The sequence below is a fragment of the Glycine soja genome, chromosome 3 (genome assembly GCF_004193775.1).
Source record: "Glycine soja cultivar W05 chromosome 3, ASM419377v2, whole genome shotgun sequence".
Classification (NCBI taxonomy): Eukaryota; Viridiplantae; Streptophyta; class Magnoliopsida; order Fabales; family Fabaceae; genus Glycine; species Glycine soja.
The window spans coordinates 44,233,059-44,255,031 of record NC_041004.1 but is presented as its reverse complement, the minus strand read 5'-3'; the positions used below and the strand labels follow the sequence as shown (position 1 = coordinate 44,255,031).

General features: G+C 34.6%; 2 protein-coding genes across 2 annotated transcripts; both read right to left on the bottom strand.

The window, feature by feature from the left end:
* Nucleotides 1–2,672: 2,672 nt before the first annotated feature.
* LOC114405320 (glycine-rich cell wall structural protein 1.8-like) lies at nucleotides 2,673–4,949 on the bottom strand. Its single transcript, XM_028367908.1, has one exon. It carries the CDS (start codon nucleotides 4,947–4,949, stop codon nucleotides 2,673–2,675), a length of 2,277 nt encoding a protein of 758 aa, XP_028223709.1.
* A 2,940-nt stretch (nucleotides 4,950–7,889) lies between these two features.
* LOC114407438 (nodal modulator 1-like) lies at nucleotides 7,890–21,972 on the bottom strand. The gene is made up of 27 exons (XM_028370534.1): nucleotides 21,721–21,972; nucleotides 21,316–21,381; nucleotides 20,030–20,116; nucleotides 19,838–19,894; nucleotides 19,645–19,709; nucleotides 19,223–19,392; nucleotides 18,357–18,418; nucleotides 18,134–18,217; nucleotides 17,616–17,775; nucleotides 16,992–17,107; nucleotides 16,654–16,782; nucleotides 16,206–16,277; nucleotides 15,931–16,026; nucleotides 15,773–15,850; nucleotides 14,962–15,090; nucleotides 13,197–13,373; nucleotides 12,809–13,012; nucleotides 12,610–12,723; nucleotides 12,263–12,504; nucleotides 11,625–11,670; nucleotides 11,298–11,546; nucleotides 10,916–11,146; nucleotides 9,997–10,088; nucleotides 9,024–9,249; nucleotides 8,598–8,951; nucleotides 8,391–8,464; nucleotides 7,890–8,293 (listed from the first exon to the last, which is right to left on the bottom strand). Exons 1-27 carry the CDS (start codon nucleotides 21,820–21,822, stop codon nucleotides 8,188–8,190), a joined length of 3,588 nt encoding a protein of 1,195 aa, XP_028226335.1. The 5' UTR covers nucleotides 21,823–21,972; the 3' UTR covers nucleotides 7,890–8,187.
* Between the last annotated feature and the right edge of the window lies 1 nt (nucleotide 21,973).

Genomic DNA, 21,973 nt, shown 5'->3' with positions numbered 1-21,973 from the left:
AAAAACTAGTTGACTTTTTATATAACTATTATATTGATATACTTTATCTCTAAATTATTTGGTTAACAGACATAAATTGTTATTATCATTTATATTAACTCTTGTTGATAAAATTTATTGACTTCCATAATATATAATCATTTTAAAAATCATACCAGAATTTATATATATATATATATATGTTCAACAAAATTAACTAAAAAGTTACTTAAAAACTAAAAAATTAATTTATTAAATTAAAAGTATTCAATAAAATTAATTATTGAAATAACTGAAAAGTATAAAATGATAAAAAATAATATCATGATTTATTTTAAAAAGATAAAAAAATGAATAAATATATTAAGGATAAAAATAAAAGAAAATATAAAAAACTGAAAGTTAGGGTTCTACAAAAATACTACTTAAAGTAGTGTTTCAAAATATGCTAAAAAATAATGAGAAAATATTAAAAAAATTATTTACCAAATAAACAAATAAATTTTTCAGTTAATATCTTAAATATCTTTTCTAACATAATATATATATATATATATATGCCAAAACTGGCAACGAATTGTCAGCGAAATTTAATTAATGAGTTCAATGCTTACGTGGGTCGACATTTTTTTTCATTCTTTGTCTCTAATACTCATTTTTTCATCCATTTTATCGTCTAATATTTTTTATCTACCCTTTTAATAATAAAACCGTTAGAAAACCAAGTTAATTAGTTGAGAAATTTTGCTGATAAATATATGGATTTTAGTACAGTTACAATTAGTGTTTAGATTAATAAATAGTTGTATGAGTTATCATATTTAACGAAGTCATTTTTGTTTGGTGAAAATTTAATGAAGTCATATAATCTACTATTCATTTTATTAGTATTAGTATTTATTATTTACCAGGAAAATTAAAAACTTACTATATGACGTAATTATTTATTTAAATTAATAAATAAATTTGAGAAATTTTGATTATGCATGTTCTATGGGCGGTTCTTCATAGTGCGATTTGCTAGAGAATGGGTTTCAACACAGAGGTCAATTGTGTGATTGATTATATCTCTCGATTGAGGTCAATTGTGTAATTCATACGAGACTATATCTCTCAATTCTTAAGATAGTTTAGATTAATTGGTCGAATAGAATGGGTGAATATTTTTTTTATTTGATAAAAAAAAATGAAACTATGTCATACCTTACGTACTATAATTGTTATCAATTTATTAGTTAAACGTAACTCTTCCCCTACACAATAACATTGGAATTGGAATTGAGCCCAGCGCAACCATTCTTATAGTTATATTAGAGGTACATGGATACAAGCCTTGTTTTATTCAAATATTTTAAGTTAGATTTAAGTGGTTACGCATATGCAAGTTGTATTTTAGATTCTCAAAATGGTAAATTACAAAAATTATATTTGTTTACATGTGGTGCCGTGGTGGCAGAATTATTTCATAAGGTCTATGAAACAAATCATCATAACCAAGTCATTTAATCACGCAAAAATTTTAGTATTACCTGGGACAAATGGAGAATGCATTTTGGTTGAAATATAAGATTCAACATACGATAGAAATTTGTGATTTACTTTTACGAAGAATTATATTCATGATCTGAAGATAAAATACATGTACTTCTTAATTAAAAGAAAGATAAATGAGATGAATAAAACATTTTTTACTAATATTATTTTTCATTCATAATCTTCAAAAGAATGAATATAACAAATCTTAGACCATTTATAATTCACATTAAACAATAAACAACATTTGAGTTCTCATTAAATAATAAACAAATTTCATACGATAAATCATTTTTTATTCATAATTTTAATGAGTTTATTCGTATAAGAATCTATCAAATCTTTTTACAAAGTTTATGTCAAAGTAAGAGATTTGAACAACTAGTATATGAAGTAGACATTGTTGTCTTAAAAGATGATTAAGTGTAAGGGAGAAGAAATAAATATGCTTTGTACTTTTTTTTTCTTTGTCATGATTTTCTCCAATGAATTTTATTAGCAAGGCTTTTAATCAGATAATATATTATAATGTATTGAAATATAATTTACCTTTTATTTTACGAGACTCTTGTTCAATATGAATGCCTGTATTAATAATGATTTACACAAGTAATAATACTTTTTATTCTTTAATAGAGTAGTTTAAGATTAAAAAATGGCCTGAACTTTGGATATGAAATAAATCACATAGAGAAAAAATGTCTACCATATTTACACTTATTATTCTAGACGAAGATTAATCATTACTTCCAACAAAAACCACTTCATACCAATATCCTACAAAAGAAATATATGCCTATAATATAATGTGTCATAAATATAAAAAAGACATTTTTATTGTCTTATAATTATTCTTATAAATATAACATACATGAAATTTCTATCACAATACATATGATCTTAATTTTCTTTTATAACAACTAAACTTGAATCATAAAATAATCTATAATTATTGTTACACCCAATACCGGTACTATAATTACTTATACTACTTCCATACTTTTAATTATACAAAATTATGATAGCATTATTAAACTTACTAAAAACTTTCAACTCCATCAATCACTTGATTAATATCATTTCCCCCTTCTTTTTGCACTTATTATAACATTTTAAACACATATTCTTATGTTGCCTTATCCACCAATTCCAACACCTCCTCATGCACCCACTCCTCCACCACTTGAACCAACTCCTGCCCCTCCTCCTGCACTTACACCTCCACCAACTCTGGCACTTCCTCCATCACTAGCACCAACCCTTGCACCTCCACCTCCTCCTGCACCTACACTTCCACCACCACCGGCACCAACCCCTGCACTTCCACCTCCACCAATTCCAGCACCTCCACCTGTGTCAACATTTCTGCCTCCACCTCCTCGTGCACCTACATTTCCACCACCACCAACACCAACCCCAACACCTCCACTTCCACTACCACCGACACCTACTCCTGCACCTCCACCTCTTCCCACACCTCCATCGACACCAACACCTCCACCTCCTCCTCCTCCTACACCTCCTCCCGCACCTCCACCTCCACCTCCTCCTGCACCTACACCTCCACCACCACCACCTGCACCTCCACCTGTTCCAAGACCAGCACCTCCACTTCCACCAACACCTCCTCCAGCACCGGCACCAACCCCTACACCTCTACTTCCACCAATTCCAGCACCTCCACCTGTGCCAAGACCAACACCTCCACCTCCTCCTGCACCTACACCTCCTCCACCTCCTCCTGCACCTATACTTCCACCACCACCAACACCTCCACCTGCGCCGAGACCAGCACCTCCACCTCCACCAATTCCAATGCCTCCTCCTGCACCAAGACCAGCACCTCCACCTCCACCAATTCCAGCACCTACACTTCCACCACCACCAACACCTCCACCTGTGCCAAGACCAACACCTCCTCTTGCACCCGCACCTCCACCTCCTCCTGCACCTACACCTCCACCTCCACCACCACCTGCACCTATACTTCCACCACTACCAACACCTCCACCTGTGCCAAGACCAGCACCTCCACCTCCACCAATTCCAGCACCTCCTCCTGCACCTACACTTCCACCACCACCAACACCTCCACCTCCTCCTGCACCTATACTTCCACCACCACCAGCACCTCCACCTGCGCCAAGACCAGCACCTCCACCTCCTCCTGCACCTCCACCAATTCCAGTGCCTCCTCCTGCACCAAGACCAGCACCTCCACCTCCACCAATTCCAGCACCTCCTCCTGCACCTACACTTCCACCACCACCAACACCTCCACCTCCACCTATACTTCCACCACTACCAACACCTCCACCTCCACCAATTCCAGCACCTCCTCCTGCACCTACACTTCCACCACCACCAACACCTCCACCTCCTCCCACACCTCCTCTTGCACCCGCACCTCCACCTCCTCCTACACCTATACTTCCACCACCACCAACACCTCCACCTGCGCCAAGACCAGCACCTCCACTTCCTCCTGCACCTCCACCAATTCCAGTGCCTCCTCCTGCACCAAGACCAGCACCTCCACCTCCACCAATTCCAGCACCTCCTCCTGCACCTATACTTCCACCACCACCAACACCTCCACCTGCGCCAAGACCAACACCTCCACCTCCTCCTGCACCTCCACCAATTCCAGTGCCTCCTCCGGCACCAAGACCAGCACCTCCACCTCCACCAATTCCAGCACCTCCTCCTCCACCTCCAACTCCTCCTCCTCCACCACCACCTATGGCTCCTCCTCCACCTCCACCAACACCTACATTTCCTCCTGCACCTACATCTCCACCAGATCTAGCACCTCCTCCAACACCTCCACCTGTTCCAAGACCAGCACCTCCACTTCCACCAACACCTCCTCCAGCACCAGCACCAAACCCTGCACCTCCACCTTCTCCTGTACCTCCACTTCCACCACCACCGACACCAACCCCTGCACCTCCACTTCCACCAATTCCAGCACCTCCACCTGTGCCAAGACCAACACCTCCACCTCCTCCCACACCTCCTCTTGCACCCGCACCTCCACCTCCTCCTGCACCTATACTTCCACCACCACCAACACCTCCACCTGCGCCAAGACCAACACCTCCACCTCCTCCTGCACCTTCACCAATTCCAGTGCCTCCTCCTCCAGCTCCTCCTCCACCACCTATGGCACCTCCTCCACCTCCACCAACACCTACACTTCCTCCTGCACCTACATCTCCACCAGCTCTAGCACCTCCTCCACCAACACCTCCTCCTAGGCCTCCACCTGCTCCAACACTTCCACCTCCTCCTCCACCTATACCAATATTGTTTCCACTCCCCCCACTTTGACTACCATTCTTATCACTATTAAAGCCTCCCCCAGCTCCTCCACCATTTCTTATACTACCACAATTTTGAACTTTTCGTCCTTCTATTGTCCCAATGATTATCATCATCAGTAAAATGATATGCATTGTAACATTACGTGAAAATAGGGCCATATTTGTTCGACAGTGAAAATATCAGAGAGATTATGTTAGGAAAAAAGACGATGTGTAGTTTGGCGAAAGCTTGTAGTTCGATGGGTTAGTTTCATATGGTATTTATAGCATGGGTTTAGAATAGGATGTCAATTATGTGTCTACCAGCACTAAAGTTGCACGAAATTTCTACTTGCCTTTATGAATAGTTGATGGCCACGCGTGTTACCTCTAATTGCACTAAAATTCTCAACCAGATTTGGTGCATATGCCGCCATGCGTTTATCTACACCCAAAAAAATACGTGTCAATACACCCTATAAGTATGTATAGTGGGCTGTCATTTATCTGGATGAAATTTGAAGTGATTATTCTATGATGATACCCTTAATTAGCACCGTTGATTCTCCATTATAAGCTTCAGCAAATTATTCGTGATAAAACGTTCCCCTGATACTCTCGTTTCATTTAAAAAAAAAAATTAAGGATTTTGTTTACTCTCCGATCGTTAATAGCAAGTTCATCAACCCTTAGTGCGAGGGCCCCACCATGTCCATTGAAGCTTTCCAGCAGTACCATGTCTCTTTGCAGTTGGCGATATATTTGAGAATTTTCGCATTAATCACAGTACATGACCGGTGCTTGAAGGATATTTAGGAAGTATATTGTCATAAGTTACGCTCATGGGAAACCAAGGTGTGACACATCACACATCCATCATATCTGTCTACCCATGTTAGGTTACACACAAATAAATTTAACAGAAAACTGAACTTACTATACCAGATTGGGGGAAAAGGAATAACTTGTCCATAAGCTCTACTATTTAGAAGCAAGTTAAACATATCTGCATAACAATTAATGAACATACATGGAAACTGGAAGCACAAAAATGGGTGAAAGTTGGAGGGGGGCATTTGGTTAAATTTCCAGCTCGTGCATTTTATCATGATCGAAGGACATATCTTGTTTGTCACTATTACTTTTTTGCATGCATGGCCTGCATGATTTTTCCAAAGCAATTGTCAACCAAAACATTTTTTGGATCAAACTTTTGTTTGTTTTTTTGTTTTTTACTTCCTCATGCATTGTGTACACAGCATTCACGGAGGAGAAAGATAGCAAAGAAAGAAAAATGATGAATATATGTATGAGATTTTTAAACGTATATTTATTTATATTTTCTAGAAAGTGTGTGTCTTCTTCTTTATATATATATATATATATTATTTTTAATAAATTAATAATATACATTAGAGATAAAAAAGAAACAAGGTTATAAGAAATACCGCGGTTACTAAATAAAGCAAAAAAAGATAAATTTATAATAGTTTGAAATATATAAAATAATATTCACGTAAAACATTACTATTATCATAAAAGAAATTTAATAAACATAATCATAAAATATATCTATAATATTTTCAGTAGTCCGGAATTAAACGGTGATGAATTAATATGATATTCTTATATTCGTTTATATTTATTTCATTAAATATAAAACCAAGAAAACTTATATTTCAATAATAACTAAAGTTTATAGTAATATTGTCATCAACATATAAAAATTATTTTAACAATTAATCAGTACATAATTTCTAAATTTCCAGACATATTTCTTCATTATTTCTATAAATATATAAATGTTATACGAATAACGATGCACGTTAAATAATAAGGATTATTTTATGATCTGGTTGCCTTCTGTATCTTCCACTTCGTTTTAAACAATGGAGTGCCTTCATAACAAGCATTAAAGACGCATGACTCGAAGGTTCTAGTTGCTACGCACTGGCTCCAACAGAAATGTCAACTCTACATTCGACGGTTGCATACCAACAAAATGCAGTGCAAAACAAATGGCAACATTGGGCTGAACCGCTGAAGAATAAATTAAAGTGAACATTTAAGAGCTTTATAAGGCAAGTTAAGAAACAAATGTTTTCAACGCAGACATGTAAACTCGAATTTATAATTTATTATCAAAGTGAAGTTGTCAAATTAAGTTCAGAATTTAGACTGCTGTATGGAGTGTAATTTAGTTATTTTCTAGATTTTAGATTTGCGTGTTGTAGGAGTTTGTTTAAATTATATATTTTTAAAATTTATAGTTATTTTTTTTAAAATGTATATGTATATGTATATATATATATATATATATATATATATATATATAAAATATTTAGTAGTATATCAGATATAATTACATTGAAATTATGGATGTTGTCTAAAAAATAGTAATGCAATATCTATATAAGTTTATGAAATAATAACGTAAATATAATAATGATATATTAATTTGATGAAAACATGTTTTAAAAATGTTCCAATAAATATTACATTAATATTTAAAAAGATTAACTGAATTATTATTGTTATTGCTACCTTTAAAAGTTATTAAGGATTTTATACATATAATTTCTATCTATTACGATTTTATACATGTTTCCTTCTTTATATCATTATATGCTACAATTATTTTACTTCATCTCATTTTGCTTTGTTTTGCAAGAGGCTAATTACTATTTATTTTGCTCAAAAGTCAATGGCCATATTCCGACTACATTTCGATAAATTAGACATTGACATACATTAAATATGGATAAGCTATTGCTTTAGTAATTTGGTAGAAGTAATAATCCATTTATACATTGTAAATTAATTATATTAGAAGGGAAGTTTTCTCCTTTGACCGACAGTTGAAGTCTCATCCCATTTATTTATTCCGTAATATCCATTGTTCTGTAGTAATACCAATCTAAGTTTAACTAACGAACTAAAATATTTTCGTATCAAATACGGTATTGGCTTCATCAGTTAAGCGAATAGCACCATTCCATTCATTCCCTAGTTAATTTGCATAACCTAGTTCTTTCGTTGTATGATAAACAAATCAGGCACTTCCAAAGAGGGTCAAAACTCAAAACGTTCAAGCTCAATATATTTGGATGCAAAAATATAAAACAAAAATCCATTAGCAACAAATACATATTGCTTCTATTTGCGTTTTCTCCTCAGCCAAAAAGTAAAATCACATTATACTAAAATTGAAGGAACAATTATTAATTACATTCTATCGCATTTTGCCCCACCAGATAAATAAAGAAAAACATCCACACCTATTAGAGAACGTGAAAGTTATCAAAGTAACTCAACTAAGACTCTAAGAGCAGTTATACTACCGTATGACTCCTATGGTTAGAAAGGAGATTTAATAAGTCTTCTTTCGCAACAGCGGCTTCTTCACGTCTTTTCTTGAAGCCGCAGTGAGTCCTGGGGTGGGTATGTCTACCGTGGCTTGATACAAATCCTTCAATCTTCATATAGGGATAGGGGAAGGAGATCAATAAGGATACAAGACCATAAAATCCAAAAGTTGCAGTTAAGATGAAAAAGTAGGAATATCAATCTTACCTTGGCATGCTAAGAAAAAGTGCAACAACTAGAAATGCAACTATAAGAGGGAATACTGGTGCCGGAGTCAACTCCTGCATTGTACAAGAGATAAGAATAAAAAATACATGAGCCGCAGCAACAGAAGAAAACAGAAAATAGTTCATGGCGAACTTTGAAAAAAAAAAGGCAGACAAAACTAGAAAGGGTAGAGACAAAAGAAGAAACCTGCTTCAGCTGATCTTCAATCCTGTATCTCATTGGACCAACATGGATCTGAACATTTTTCTCCAAGTCAACCTCAATGATATCAGATTCAAATTTAAGCGAGCTTGATGGGAGACCAGATTGAAGCTTTAGAAGGTGTCTGCCTTTTGATAAGCCCTTCACTTGGAAGAAGTTTGAAATTGGCAGGGGGAAGACTGACTCTATCTTGTTTAGGTCACTAGCTGACCTGATTTCTACCATCAGGTGTTTATGTAGTTCATCTGTACCATTTCCTTCAACGTGGCAACTTATAATTGTCATTTCCGGCTCCTCAAAAACTATAAAATCCAATCCCTTGATATCCTCAGTTCCAACCTGGGAATATCAACCCAAGCTTACAACAGAGCAGAACAGCAAATCTAAAGCAGATAGCTACCGGGAACTAACCTTGACAGCAATAGAATCTGGAGATGCACGCTCTATATTAGAACTGCCCACATCCCTTTTAGCCACTTTAACAACATAGTCAGTATCAGGCAGTAGTCCTCTCAGACGATAATTTCCAGATGAATCTGTCACAGTTTCCTCAAAATAGCCTTTTGACTCTGACCGGGCTTCAACCGAAACTTCTCCTTTGGGTTGACCAGACAAGAGAGACACTATACCTGTAGCACTGCAAGAGTTGATTTACCTCAGCATCTTCCAGAGTAAAGTAAGCTCAAGTGTAAAAGTGCAAGCACATGAAAAGGTAGAAAAGGCTACAGGGTGTCCAGCAATTTAATATAATCACTTGGTAAAAAAAATATAAATAGTGCAAACATGTCCATTGCTCAATTTGCTCTGTAGTTTGGTATTTCGGTTGTATGCAATTACTCTGGACACCAGTTTTATATTTTCTGTGTGCCCTATTCACCAGTATAACATTACACTTTAATCATGCATACTTGAATAGATATGATTCAATCTATTAAATCAACTACGAATTCAAATGGAATTTACAAAACAATTCAGCATTTAAGAAAAAAATAATGTTATGTACTACATGAGGTATGTGCAAAATCTGGATTATTTAAAATAGGTGCAGGAGAACCAGCATGACATGAAAATGCAAAGAATGTGTTACGTGTAACATTACTACTAAAAATATACTTTCATGGAGATAATATCTGGTGAGTTGCACTCCCACTCTCACCCAAATTCCACAATCAACACACCTATATCAGATGTGTGGCGGTTTTATCCCAGGGCTTCAGAATAAAGTTTCTCATTTAAACCAGTGGTGGCCCTTCTCACTTCTCTTAAATGAGATATGTCCTTGTTTTAAACAGATTACAATCTATTTATGTATGTCTGTCTCAAGTATTTAATATAACTAGGCCTGTCATTACTGCAAAAATATCATATCAATAGGAAATGAAACCTGTAGGCTACGCGTGTGGCCTGGAAAACAACTTCTTTGAACTCCCCTGCTCCAAGATCTATTGCCTGTGCTGGAGGTGAGAAAGCATACTCCTAGGGCATAATATAATAATAAGATACACTGAATAAGGAAGTTGGCAAAGATATAGCTTAAGCAACGACCAACATAATTTTAATAATCAATTTCTAAAAAATCCTGATATTTACAAACTATTCAACTTCTTATCCTAATATCCTTCCTTTATTATTGAGTTGCACACAAGCAGAAAATTACTAATAATTTAGTACAAGCATAAAGAGGTGATCTACTCAATCTGAAAAGAAACACATGAAGATTCTGGATAAGCAAGCAAAATGATTACACATGACAGAGAAATGCAATAGTTGTCCTTTTCTTTACCCAATACGGTGATATAGGATGCAATACATGCCAGATACATATTTAAATTTGTATAAAAATTCATAAAGCATATTTATTGCATACTTCTTCAAATAATATATATATATATATCATTGTCATCATAAATTATTGCCTATTTCCTACAAATAGGAATAGTACCAATCTCATTCCCTTCTTGAGCATTATCCTTAAAGAGGATAGTTTCCATTTCTTTTTCATCAAGACAAGGCTTCAACGTTTCTATCTTATACACCTTTCATGTCTCATCCAACTCATAACTATTTTTTGAAGGCTGTGATATACGTATCAATGAAATATCCAAGACTATTGGTATCAAATACATATCTGATATGGATACATCAAGAAAATGCAAGTATTGGTGCTTAATAAGCGATATTGTTAACTTCAGGTGCAGTAGCGTGTGAACCAGAGCTGATTGACAAAAAGTTGCATGTCAAAGACATGACAAGCAATAGAATGCAGAACATAATAACAGTTATGTCCAGCTACAGTATAGTACCTTCAAAACAGGACGCAAATAAAACATTCCAGGAAACAAATTGTCAAACAGGAATGTCCCACCAGCTCCTGATACTGAGTTGTTTCTATAACCATTGTCACCACTCAAAGACAACAGAACAGAAGGAATGGGCTCTTTAGAATCATCTTTGTGATGTATGTGTACTGAAATTTGACTAAGCTTCTGACAAGTAAAAGAATGAGGCGCAACTTGTTTTAAATGATATCCAGGCTACAAATACCAACAAGAAACAAATAAATCAAATAATGTAAGGAAACAAGATAGCAACATAAACATCACAGATAAGTAGAGAAATTTCACGACTCAGCTTTTAGTATTTTTAAAACAAGGTATTTATTTTTTGTTCTGAGAAAGTGACTACCTTTGAAGCCTCAACATTGTAACCAATATCATCGTACAGAGGACCTGCCACAAAGGAACCATCAATACCAGTGGTCGTTTCAAGAACCAATTCACCACTTTTAAGTGTAGTAAAGCTGCTATCTCCAGCAGCAAAAACTCTGATATGGACGCCAGAAAGAGGAGGTGAAACTGATCCTTCAATATATACACCCAGTTGACAAGAAAATGTAGGAATATAAACTTGACAATTATCATCAGTCACTGATACCTAAGGAAATGGATTTTGCAAATGAAACTCAGTTAGTCCCACAAAAATATCAGTAGAAAAACTAATTTTGATACTTACTTGATGTTCTCTAGGATAAAATAAAAGTTTCTTCTGCCCATCATTCCTGTAACCAAACAAGAACAAGTCAACCATAAATTGGGCAAATTCTAGTGCATGAATTAGTTTCATTTCAAAGCTACAGAGACAGAAGGGAAGGGATAGGAGAAAATATATGAGCAATTAAAGTATTAAAAAAACAGAGTACCAAACCCAACTTCCTAGAATCAAAGAATTGTGTGTATTATATGCACAAAACACTAATAAGCAACGTGGAACCATAAAAAAATGGTAAGCTAACTAAAATGTTTAACCTTACAGGAAAACTGGAAGCATATAATACAATGTTAAGATTTATAACTACTTTTTTCTAGAAATTGGGTGTAACTCCATAAAATCAAATTGGTACAAAATAAAGTTTTTGAAATAGTTTGCATGGAACACAGTTAGCATAAAATGGTATAAATTCACTATACTGTATTGTATTATTTTACAAGCTGTACACAGTCAATCTTTCTAGGAAAAATGTGCAAAGTTGTACTGAGATAGTAGCTATTGTGTATTCACACAATCAATTTTCCTCCCTTGATCCAATCTGCTTCTACAAAAGCCTTATAACTGAAATTGTTTGAACAGCCAGCTAGAATAGATAGATGTACCTTGAGTCGCGAGGAATGAAGGTAAGCTTTTCTCCTAGATTGGTCCAAACGGAATACTCAAATATAGCAGCCTCCATTTGATCTTTTGAATGGGACTTAAATGTGGCTGTAGCATAATCAATAACACCAGCTCCATCATGTTTAATATCAACAACTATATTATCAGGCAATGCATCAAGTGAGCCAGACTGCACATTTATTTGTCCATTAAGAAGATACTTCTCTCCTATTAGATGGATGGGCTACAAAAAAGAAAAAATTACGGAAGAAGATCCTCAAAAGAACCAAATATGATAATACATGAAGAAACTGAAAAATATAATCATGGATGTCAGTATTCTCCATACCAATTGATCAGATGTATTAATTTTCACTGATGAACTCCCAAAGAAGATACATGAGTCAACAAAACTAAATTCATGTACACCAGGTTGTTCTACACATATATGCTGGAAACCTTTCTGCAGATAAGACCAAAAGAACAGAAATGAATTTTGTGAAGCTGCAATTGTACTGACATATTAGGATGGACTATAATTGTTGTACCCGAATTTTCAAATTCACATTTGACCCATCAGGTTGAGTCAGGTAACCATCAACATTGTGAGTGGAGATAACATTGACCCAGTAGCCTTTTTGAACAAAAAGGATTCCTTCTAAGTCCTCAGCACCAACATTTACATCTATGAAGCTCTGTTCCCAGCACCAATTATCTTCCAAGGTCACTGATTCAGGGGAACTATGTTTGACCTAAAACAAATATTATTACAGTGGGGAAAAAACAAGTGAATCAGAACTTTCCAGAAAAAAACTGATACTGAACCAGAAGTAGTGGAAAATTTAAAAGAAATTTGCAGGCAATAAAACTCAAAACTAAAGAAATTCTACTTAAAAAACTAGATAAAATGGGAATACAAAAACAAAAAAGGCCAACCTCAAGCCTGTATTTTCCAGGAATAACATTTGAAAACAGAAATTCACTACTCTTGGTGGTCAAGCTAATTGTCTTTCTCTCTTCATTATGTTTATCAGCCTGTCTCACCAGAGTAACAGATACAAACGGACCACATTTCTCCTTGCAGGATACATCACCATGAATATTGACCAAAGCCTACAATCACAAAGCACACAATCAGAATAGAACAATATAAAATCAGAGCCTATATCCTGGTCTTTGTGAGGATAAGGTCATAAAGATTCCCAAAGAAAATGGAAAAGCAAAAGATGCTTAGAGGAAATAAAAAAAATTCAACCATGTAGGAAATCTATAAATAAATAAAATCCAGGATAGAAATTCTATTCTAATATGTTAAGATCCCATATCGACAAATATGGCCAAAATATAATAAAGACTTGGGCAATCCTCACTTCATGAACTGATTTTTTGAGTTGAGTTAGGCCCAACCCACATTCAAGATGTTATCAAGGCCTATTATAGATTTTATATTGGGTCACCGTCAGCGGTCCAAAAATGAACTTGGCCCCACAGATTTCCCAGGGCAATCAACCAGGCCACGTGGATTATCCAGTGCAATCTCCCTGGCCACGTGGCTTTCTCAGTATAAAAAAAAAATCTATAATCTTCATACTCCAAATGTCTAGTCAAGAGCATAAATGGGGTGACGAAATCTCGCATCAACTATAGATATGGCCAAGGTAAAACTTATTAAAGCTTGGGCAATCCTCATGTCATGAACTGGCTTTTGGGACTGAGTTAAGCCAGTCCAAACTCAAGTTATCAAAAGAATCTTAAGTTGTGTTTGGATAGAGTTCTAAAATTTCAAAGAATTTGAAAAACCATGAAATTAAATCACAGTAGTTCAATGTCCATCATCTGTAAAACCTAGTGTTTGGATAATTATACATGAAATTCAATTTTGGAAATCTGCCACAACCATAATATCGCATTCACTCACTGTACCTAGCCACACACTGACAGAAACACCATAGATGGATGACCCACATCTAGCCACAGAAAACATCATTGAGAATGATATGAAGTTTATTTCTCACAGAAAACACCATTTTTACAGTCATTTTGTTTGACCTGTGCTTGATGACACTATACACTATACAGGAAAAGGGAACACTCGAAGGCCAGTTGTTTATCTCATTGACAATGGTGGAGCAAGGAGAGCAACTTGATCTTTCTTTATTTTAGGAACTCAAACCCCATCATCTCCTGAATGAAGGCATACAGAGTCACCCATATTGGTAGCTCCTTCTACGATCATTTCAACAGCATTGGGAGATACCTCATCATTTTCTCCTTTGACAATTACAGTGACACACTGAAGCTGGGGAATCTTAAATTTCTACCATATGAGATGTCATTCAAAACCAAAAGTCTTCATTCTGCCAGGAAAATTATCTGATGGAAATGTATTTTTAATATTCTTTTATTAAACATCCAAAATATAGTATTTTATTATTAAAATCCTCTTAAAAGTACATTCCCTCTTTAAACTCTTTTATCCAAACACACTGCTATATAACATCATCTGCATACTAATATTTCCAAACAAATCATGCAACCATATAAGACTAATCATCTCATGCTCAACTATGTCGATAAAGGACTCTAATTTTGATCCCCCAAAGAATTCAGCATGCATGATACATAAAAAACTGAAGGGAAAAGGAAAAAAGAACCAAGAAGCATACAAGATAACCTATAGCTAATATGGGTGAAAAATTACTTGTGAAAATTCAATATTCAACATGGGACTTTTGACCACGACATCAATATACGATGGAGCAAACATGAGTCCAGCAGCATTCTCAGGAGTAGCAGCAATGGCTGACAAGTGATATTCACCAGGAAGAACCTAGACATTAAACAAACGATTTACACATCAGTGATAAGAAATGAGCAATCAAACTTTAGCAGATACTCTAGAAACATCATTAAAGAAATAAGCCATAAAATTATTTTAACACTTGAAAAAAATGAGAACTCGAGACATGATTTGGATAGCTATGAACCATCTTCAAACACAAATTCTTCAATGAACTGCAGATGCTAAATATTGGCCTTTTTTCCCTTACATTTCAACTAACATATTTGATATAAAATACCGTGTATCTAGCCCAAATCCCTTAATAACAGATTCAACTCAAACTTTTCAAACAAAAGACAGTATTAGAAAAATTATGTCATAGGCTTAAAGCTGCAACTATAAGTTTCCGATTTTTGCTAATATATGGTTAATGCATTTTGGGATCTCAAATTCAGTTGATAAAAAAATCTATTGTTGACAAGCATAAAAGTATATCACAAATTTTTTTAGTTCCCAGGTTCAGAACTTTCCTCTCAAAGCTTGTGACCAAAAGATAGAAAAGTACAATAAATTAGATAGATTCGATGGTAACATGCTGCTTATCAAATCAGCTAACACTCTCAGAGCATATGGTAGAATCTGTTATTTAGTATCCACATGATATTAGGAGACACTGTCAACATTGCAAAAAGGAAAAAAATGATTGATTTATTCCACTAAGCTAACATACCTCAAAGCAGAAGTTTCCATTTTCATCTGTTTGCTTCTTTTGTGGTTTCACGTTATCAGGTCCATGAGTCAAAGCCACCTGGTATATTATCAAAAGACCAACTTTAATTTTAACATGAAATTGTTACTAAAATAATTACATGAAGAGGAAATGCATACCTTCACTTTCAGATCACCACTAGCCATCCTAACCAAACCACAAAGATTGTATGAAATGGCATTGATATCTTCTATCGAAGCCATATTTGGCAATACCTGAGTGAGCAAACAAAGTTTGAAACAAGAGCTAAGCAGCAGCATTTATCATTATTACAAAATAGGTAGCAAGTCTAAATTCCAAGCTTCTTTCAACCATCTAACAAATTTACACCAGCATACTAAAAGAGAAATATAATGAACTAAAAAATCTGCTAAAACTTTTATGATATATTTACCATATAATTCTCCAGTTTCTTGAATTTGTAATGCTCCTTTTGGGCCTCTATGGTATAGTGCGTGGATGTAACCTAATAAATTTAACATAGAAATCAGAGAGAAAAAAATAAAATGTAAATGTAAAAGAAACTACAATCAATTGAATGATCTCAGCATCAGCACAATCTAAAATGAGGTTTAAAAACAATACACTGGCCTAGCTATGCCCTCATTAGTATCCAGGTCCAGGAAGATTGAAAAAACTCTAGCATACTCAGATTGACAGAAAAAGCCAAATTATCCAAATGAAGAAAAGTAGGGACTAGGGAGAGAAACATTATTGAGACAAAAGTAAACGAAAATTCAAGACCAAAAGATTCAGAAACTGAAGTCCATAGACTGAAAAAAGAAAATAGAATGTATTGCCAATAAATGCGCTAACTGAAGCACATTTACCCATATTAATACCTGATCAAGCTTGTAATATCCTTGATTGTCAGTAATAGACCTTTCATGACCATCAACTATGATTTTGACCCCCTCCACTCCCATGCCATTTCCATCAACTACGCAGCCTCCAACAGAAAATCCAGTTACCTGTAAGAATTGACATTGATAGCAGATAATTGAGAGAAAAATAACATACACGTAACCAAAATAATAGACAAATATCAGTAATATTACAAATACAATAATTATTACTGAGCCAAACTGGTTTAAACATACCAAATATTTATAATTTTTTAAACAGGAAACAAATAGTGAATATGGTCAGCATGTGAAACATTTTTATCCATATAATCTACCTGAAACTTTTGAGGCACTGTTGCATGCTGATGCTTAACATTAACTGAGACGCTGGGCGGTGAAACATCAAATACTGTATTTTCACCCTTATAGTAGGGCACAAGTTCATAACTTCCTGTACATTGATAAAAATGCGAGCACTAAAATAAGCAAAATAGGTTCTAGCAGCATGTAACCAGAAGCAGCAATTTTCAATCAAAGCAGAATGATAAATATTCAATCCTTACAAAAAATGAATAGCAACTGTAAAGTAAGCATAAATACACAAACCAATTTGAAGTGAAATTTAATATGATCAATAGCAAGGAGAGACTAATTGCAGTACGTATGTAAAGGGCGAAGTTCCTAGAATTTTTAAAAGTAAGTTCCATACAAATAATTGCAAGTCGGCAGTGTTTGTTTAAAAGTTAAAATGCACAAACTACAAACAAGATGGCAAAAGGCTCTGGGATAGAATATTCCTTTTTGTCAATGTATAGACACCATAAATTCAACACTCCCTATGGGACGTTAATAACATGTTTCAGAAGCTCCTCAAAGAGCTCCACTTCAGCTGAAACACACACACACTTTGACACATCGAAAGGGGGTAGATGACAGAATAAGCACTCAAAAGTAATTACCACAAGGTATTGAATTGAATGTGAACTTCCCATCAGCATCTGATACAGCATGACAGAGAGCAACTTCTTGTCGTGGACCATTAGCAGAACCTTGCAAACATTCTACTTCAGAAACATCATCTGAATACAAGAAAATATGAACTCCTAATATTGGATTTCCCTGGAAAAGGAAGAACCAAAATGAAAGGCATAACTACATGAGAAAGGTTTCAATTAAAATGTCAAGTTAAAAAATAAACCACATCAATCTATTTTGGAAGTTAAAGCTGATTGAGAACAGAAGCATCATTTAACAATCTCATAAAATTGTGAATAGATGAAGCAGTTGCTGCAAACAAGAATTTACTTTTTCTTCGGTCACAGACATTGTCACCTAGTAGGATAAAGTTTTGTTGTGGTTGTTGTATGTCAGATGTATATGGATCTTTTCACTACACTATCAATTTTACATAGAAAATGATGTAGCAATGACAAAAGAAAAGTGAAATTTTAAAATTTGTCACTTCAACAAGCATTACCTGAGCAACAACAAATCCACCGATACTATACCCAGGGACAAAGAAAATATCATCAACTACCCCATTTCCAAAGCCCAATTCAACCTGCGAGAAATACAACGTTAAAAAATAGTAAGCACAATATGCAACCTCATTAAATGTATTACGAGACTAAAGAGTGACAAAAGAAATGGGTATGAATGAACTCAAAGCAAAATGCTGAAAGCAAACACATTATTTCAACCTGTGTTGAACCTTTAACTTCAACTTTCATATCAGGATTTGAAGCACGTAGTTCGTATTTTCCTGCACATTACATCAGGAGTGTCCATTTGTTTGAACAATTTTGAGTAGGATAATAGCAAATAATGAAAAAATTGGCAACAAATGATTTTAAACCAAACCCATGGAGAACATCAACAAAATTCATAATTCTAGACAGTATTATTACTTGTAAGAGGAGGGAAACAAAGATTTTATTTCCTAAATTTGCTAAAGCATGTATCACTCAGCAAAGTGATCTATTTATTTATAATAATAATGATAACAAAGATAATTAATACTACTATTTTCAAGAGAACAATTAAAATATCACTACTAAAATACATTGAACTCAACTAAACACAATAACTAAGCTACTTGGAAAAGTAATCATCATTAAATGCTCCTATTTCCAACATTACTCATAGCAAAGTGCAGAATGAGAAACTTTTTATCCATAATTACCCAACTAACTTTCATTCCATTTTTTTTTTTTTGGATTTAAGAACAATTCTGAAAAGCACAAAATATTATTTAGACAATCTTGTTCATCTCCAGTAAATCTTGTTCATCCTCAACTACTTCTCAACCAATTAATCATGTTTGTTTCTAGTTAAATCATATCTTTTTTAGGCGGAAACTTGAAATCAATTTCACCTATCTGTAAACCATATGCATTTTCAATACGCTTCATATCTTCATGTCACATAAATATAGATCCTATATACATAAATCTACGACAACTACTTATATGTGGTTATAATTTCCACAATAGTGTAAGAGGCTCCCTACATAATAAAAAAAGTTAAAACCCAAGAACTTTCCAAAAGTAAACATAAACTCCCCTACCTGGAATTATATTTGTAAACAAGTAACTCCCTGACGATGAAGTCAAGACTGAAGAGACAAGATCCCCCGAAAGAGACAATAGTTCAACTTTTACATTTGAAGGACCTCCATTTTTAACTGAACAACTTTCTCCCCCTACAGCTCCTACAACTCTACCAGATATAGTGAATCTACAATATACAAAACTTTGCAGTTAATTTCAAAATTTAGAGTATAAGCAAGCAAAGGATGCAGCAGGTCATACAGCAACAACAACAATAGCCTTATTCAGCCAGAAGTTAGTTACATAGATTACATGACGCCATTGGGCCCAGTTAAAAACTAAATTCTCAAGAATACTATCATTTGCCATAAGATTCCTTTTAATAAGTTCCTCCAAAATCAAAAACCACAAAGTTAAACAAAAAAAAAAAATAGCCTACCCTGTGAAACGAAAGTTTATATCTTCATTACCATTGCAACCATTATTGTCAACAACCACAGGAACCTGTAGGTACAAGAGGGGGAAATACAAAGAAAATGTCAGAATTCATAAGAATACTTTCAGATTATGTCAAAATGAGAGAGACAGAGAGAGAGATTGTGCATACAGATTATAACTGAGAAATAACTAACCTTTTCTGGATCCCATGTCCATCCTGGAGGTCCATTAATTTTAATTACAAAGGAACCCTGTAATGAAAATAATTGCATTGAGAAAAACTGAATAATAACTCACATCTAAGGCATATATATGTCATTCTGTATTTATGTAGACAGAAGTTGCCCAAATATACTTAAATGTGCACAAATTCAAGTAAGTTTTACCTTGTCATATACTGGAATAAAATAGTATCCATTGGGAGCACATTGTGTTCTATCCTTTACCAGTCCATCCACAGTTTGAAGCTCAACCTACAACAAATGATCAATTGTCATTGAAAAGTTGAAACAAGTGCATCATACCTAATAAACAAACAGGAATTCCCTTGGATGTGTAACACAGCATCCTCCTCCAAGTAAAATACCACAAAATAGTATATAGCAAAAAGCCAAAAAGGACATGAAGGGGCTGTCTTATGCATGTCTTGCTTTTCTGTAGTATCCCTTTTCAACAGAAAACTTCAAGCCAAGCCAGTAATATCATTACAACTATTGTGCAAAATAATTAGAGTTCAAAATCAAATGGGAGTCAAAGGTAGAGTAAGGGGCATTTGAAAGAACTTCTGGGGAGCTTATTTGAGTTTATGAAAATGGCACGACTCTCATCGGCTTTTTCATCTCTTTTAAGCTTATTCTAATAAGTTTTGCAGTAAAATCTATAGCATAAGCCCTCATGTGATAAGAGCTAACTGAATAAGTACTTAGGCCTTGTTTAGATAAACTACTTCATAAACACTTACAGGAGAAGAAAATAAAAAAGGTAAAATGAATTGAGCTTCTCTCATAAGCTAAAATAAATTTATGCACTTAACTTTTATGGAAGCTCTCTCATCTAACTTTTCCAAAAACTGAAGTACATAAGTTTATTTCAGCTTATGGGAGAAGCTCAATATATTTTATCTTCTTGTCTTTTTCTCCTAATTAGTGTTTATGTAGAAGTTTATCTAAGGTCTTAAGTTATTTACCCAAACACACCCTAAATTTATTGGTGCAACTCATCAAAATAAGCTCCTTTTAGCTTATTCCAATAATTCACAATCAAATTTATGGCAAAAGCTGTCATGTGATAAGGGGTGAGTTTGTTTAAACCTAAAAAAAAGCAACTTTAAAATAAGTGTTTTTTATATAAGTGTTTTTCTAAGAAGCAAATAGGATTTGCTTCTTAAAATAAGCACAAACAATTTAAACAAACATACCAAAAAACAGAAAGCTACTAATTTTATTAAAATAAACACTTATTGCAACAAATAAGTTTAAAGAAACTGACCCAAGAACATAATGAAGCCCTTACGTTAGTTGTCAACATAAACTCATCCTAAGTTCACAACTGACATTCACTGATTTTTCTCATATTTTTGGCTAGCTAAATAACTATTCAATGCAAGTAAGTTGATGAAAATATTTACAAATTATAAATTAAATAACTAAAAAAGAATTTTACATGCACTTACCGTGACATCGGAATAGTCCAATTTGGCATCAGTTTGTTTCCTCGACTTCACCAACGATGAGCTCGCCTGCGGCAACTCAAATTTGTAAGCAAAGATTAGCATCGACCGAATATTACAAAAAAAAAACGCGAAAAATGAAAAATTAAAAAACAAATATCAAACTAAAAATATACAACCGAATTCATCATAGATAAATGTGAATAGAAAAACAGAAATCACAAAACGACAAACGAATAGTGACTTAGAGCACAAATTTCAGATCCGTGCATTTGTTATCCCAATCCGAATGCCTGAAAACCAATCTCGCAGTTGCTGAGGAGAAAGTGTAATACTAATCGTGTTTCAATTCTTTCAGTTGCGTGTTTCACTACAGAAGCTGGTTAAAACGTAAATAAATTAGTTTACCTCGACAAATCCACCGCAGCCATAGATGGAATCAGCAGAAGCAGCGGAAATCCAACAAGTAGCGATGAACAGTAAGCACAGAAAAGCATCTCCGATCGACATTTCGGATCTGATGCTCGGCGATGAATTCAACCTAAGGTGGATTAACAGATCTGGAGAATCATACGAATATTTATATTTTCTTTAATTTAATGGAGCCACTTCACTCCCAGGTCAGGTCTGGGAGGGTTTATGGGATTTTAGAACGAAACAA

Excerpts from the sequence above, each read along its gene's own strand:
- LOC114407438 (XM_028370534.1), bottom strand. The coding sequence starts at position 21,822 with ATGTCGATCGGAGATGCTTTTCTGTGCTTACTGTTCATCGCTACTTGT. Across the intron at positions 20,117-21,315 it reads TGGACTATTCCGATGTCACG|GTTGAGCTTCAAACTGTGGA; the intron begins GTAAGTGCATGT and ends CATTTGTTGTAG. Across the intron at positions 17,108-17,615 it reads ATTCAATTCAATACCTTGTG|GAAGTTATGAACTTGTGCCC; the intron begins GTAATTACTTTT and ends ATCAATGTACAG.
- LOC114405320 (XM_028367908.1), bottom strand. The coding sequence starts at position 4,949 with ATGATAATCATTGGGACAATAGAAGGACGAAAAGTTCAAAATTGTGGT.